Source organism: Amblyomma maculatum, chromosome 1, assembly GCF_055883805.1.
Source record: "Amblyomma maculatum isolate TAMU_Amacu chromosome 1, ASM5588380v1, whole genome shotgun sequence".
In the NCBI taxonomy this organism is placed as follows: Eukaryota; Metazoa; Arthropoda; class Arachnida; order Ixodida; family Ixodidae; genus Amblyomma; species Amblyomma maculatum.
The window spans coordinates 171,595,617-171,598,952 of record NC_139344.1 but is presented as its reverse complement, the minus strand read 5'-3'; the positions used below and the strand labels follow the sequence as shown (position 1 = coordinate 171,598,952).

Below are 3,336 nucleotides of genomic sequence, written 5' to 3'. Positions count from 1 at the left end.
CCAGGGCTAAATATTCATGAAGAAAAGAAGTGGCTGGTGCAGTTGTACAAGACAAAAACTTAAGCAGCAAACTACATCGAGTTGTGAACTTCTGTGGAAACAGTATACCCTACGTGTGCTTAATCACAAAAATGGGAGAAACACCACATAAGGCCTTCATTTAGGTTTCTTTAGTCAGGCAGCAGATCTGAAACAATTCAAGAGTAGACAAACTTGAAAAGAAGACAAAAACTCTTGAAGACAAAGAAAGAAATTTGTTTTTGAGCCAGTACAATGCAGAAGTAGCAGTTCCAGGCCGTTGCAAGTGAGAGCACAACACCCACGCGTGCTGGATGTAGGCCTTGGATCGTTAGTTCTAGCGGGCTGTCTTGGCTCGGGTCATATCCGTCCAAGTTTCTTCAGCCTCTCGAAGAAGCTTTCCAAAGTCCAAATGTTGCTCTTTACACCTTTTCTTGAGCTCTTCATATATTTGCAGGAGGCAGTAGGCATCCAAAGCTGCATACACAGTCTGCGATGGACGCAGCGGTCTATTCTCCCAATTCGAGCAGCGCTCACTCTTGTTTAATGGTAGGCCCAGCGTCGAATATGCTAGTTCAGCCAATCCTTTACACTTGCGTCTTGGGTCCACTGGTTTAATAACCCTTGGGTAGTCCTGTCTCAGCTTCTGCGCAAAGTTGCACAGGTCAACAACTCTGCTAACTTTAGCATTTGGTTGCTTGACTGTCTCTGCCACTAGTCTGAGGTCTTCCGCAATGCCGTAACCCAACTTCAGAATTTTGTGCGATGACAGAATTTCAGAGAATAGCTTGTCCCAATCAGAGGATTGCAATTCCGCTACGAGTCTGAGCATATCCAAGATGAACACGCAGTCCCATACCGCCAGCTGGATTATGGCCAGCCTTGAGGGAATCAATCCAAATGCTGGCTTCCACTCTGCGTCGATACCAACAACACTGTAGTGCGTAATAACACTAATACAATGCTTGAAACCGGCAGATGAATTCACCATAGTCACATCTTGAAGGTCAAGCCTGAGCTCCAAGAACATGCCAGTAACGTCTGCAACATCAGTCAAGTTCCATAATGTAAGCAGTTCCTGCACTTTTTGTGGTTCACACTGATTTTTGTAGTCCAAAAGTTGCCTTGGCCAATGATCTTCTGGATAACCAAGCTTCAGTGCAAAGCTTAGAGCAGTTTCACAGTCATTATATGATACCAAGTATTTTAGAAGGTCATCCTGCAATTTCATGAAACCGTGGACCACATCATAAATCCTCTCTTTCCAGCTTGCTTCCGAGTATTCTTTCGCATTCCGCTGATGGATAAGGTACTTCAAAGCCTTTTTGCTCCTACTGTAGTGAATATTAGGACAGAGCTCGACTGACAGTCTATGCTGCTTAAGTAGCCTAGATGCAGCCTTGGCAATTGTTTCGCCATTAAGCTTTCGTTTGCTTACCAGCTGGAGGTCCAGATTGTTCTTCAGCCTCTTAACACGGGATGGCTCAATGAACAAGAGGTCGAGGAACTTGAGTAGATCGATTTGAACTCGAGGCTCTCCTTCCAGGTACTTCTCCAGCAGCTCCATTTTGTCCAGGAGGTAGAGTGGCACAGCAATCTCTTCAATTTTGTAATATACTTGAAGGTTCAGCCATGCAACGATAGTGCCTGCCTCGGTATAAAAGTTCTTGAATAGCAAGTTATCTATGATGTCATTATAGTCATAGGGATTGTCTTCCAATTTGTACACTTGGCACACGACTTCCATCAAAGATATCTTTGCTTGCTTGACGACTACCGCCAAAGCACGGTGTTTCAATTCCTTGCAAAGTCGGGCATACAAAGCTGGACGGTCAGATATCCACTCCTGAAATTCCTTCATGATCGTAAAGCCTAGGGTGTTGAGATCATTCCAAAGAAAATCCCGCGCTGTATGCATCAACACAAGCGCACATTCAAAACAGTTGGAAGCTCTGTCAAAATAGATGTGCAGAAGCCTTACAAGATCGTCGGTCTTCTGGTTTCTTCCAGACTGCCAGGCCTTCTCCAGATGATTCATCCATGATGGGTCCATGGTAAAGTTGCCGCTGACACAACCGAACTGTCGGGTGGCATCAACAAAACCGCGTTGACGAGATGAAACGATGGAGGGCTTCAATGGAGCGTCCACGACAGCGCGTCAGCGAAATACGTATCATCGGCAGCGGCAGCTCACGAGCGACCGAAACTGCGGTTCGCATATGCTGCGCACACGTAGCCACGACTACTCGTCTGATTGGACGGCTCGAACAAGATTCAGCTCCGTTATTAAGGGAATCGCGAGATAGAAAACACTCACGAATGAGGTTTTTTTTTTTTTTCAACTTGTTTTTAGTTTTTAAAAATTTTATTTTGTTTCATATTTTTTTATCTGTCTCCCGGGCGATTACTCATCCGTAAGCTCCGACACCGCTTGTTGTTGCGACTATACCAAGAAGGAAAAGAAAATGCACGGGCCTGCTACTGGCTCTGTAGCTGATCCACCTCCACTGCCTCGTGCGGACAGAGGAGAAAATAGAGAAGAAAAAGAAGAAGGGGAAAAAAAACATGCGCGTCGCAACAGTCGTCGTCCGCCCCCGAAACGGTAGCGGGTGCAATGACAGCCTACAACAGGTACCACCGCAGCCTGGAATTTGATGTATCCCAATGCTCGTTCAGCGGAAGGCGCCCTTTGCGTTAGATACAATGCCAGGGGCTCTACCATTAAGGCCATGGCGAATAGCGTTTGACACACACGGACAATTTTCGCTTTCTATTTATTTATTTTTTATTTTTATACAGCGATACTTAGGATCAGCAAACATTGGCTTTGCATTCCGAGCATTTTGACAACTTTCGAAGCGAAAGCTGCACTATGCCAGCTTTTCGAGCTGACGACCACGGAGGTTTTTACTTTTAAATGACCTTGACAAATACTGCTCCTTGTCTTTATAAAAACCAACTTAAAATGGAAGCGAAAGCTTCACTACGTTAGGTATAGCAAGTCTTCTTCCGACACAAATTTGCCTTTCAAGTGACCTTGACCTAATTAAGTGTGAGTGTCCACAATTTCGTGGTGTTCACCCAAATGTATACTGCGCATTCCTTTCCCGAAAACCTAACATAAACAGAGTTGCCCCGCAGCGGTGGTACAGTGGTTTAAATGCCCGACTACTGTGCCGGAGTACCCGGGCTCCATCCCGACCGCCGGCGCTGCGTTTCGATGGAGCGAAACTGAGGCGTTTGTTTGCCGTGCAAGGTTAATTTGTTGTTGTGAGTGTAGGAAGATGGAAAATAGAATGCACGGGTCTACTACTGGTT

The 3,336-nt window shown here is 45.6% G+C and overlaps 1 protein-coding gene across 1 annotated transcript; it reads right to left on the bottom strand.

The window, feature by feature from the left end:
- Positions 1-355: 355 nt before the first annotated feature.
- On the bottom strand, positions 356-2,071 carry LOC146204874 (exonuclease mut-7 homolog). The gene has a single exon (XM_084605439.1). The coding sequence runs from the start codon at positions 2,069-2,071 to the stop codon at positions 356-358; it is 1,716 nt and encodes a 571-aa protein (XP_084461565.1).
- Positions 2,072-3,336: the final 1,265 nt, after the last annotated feature.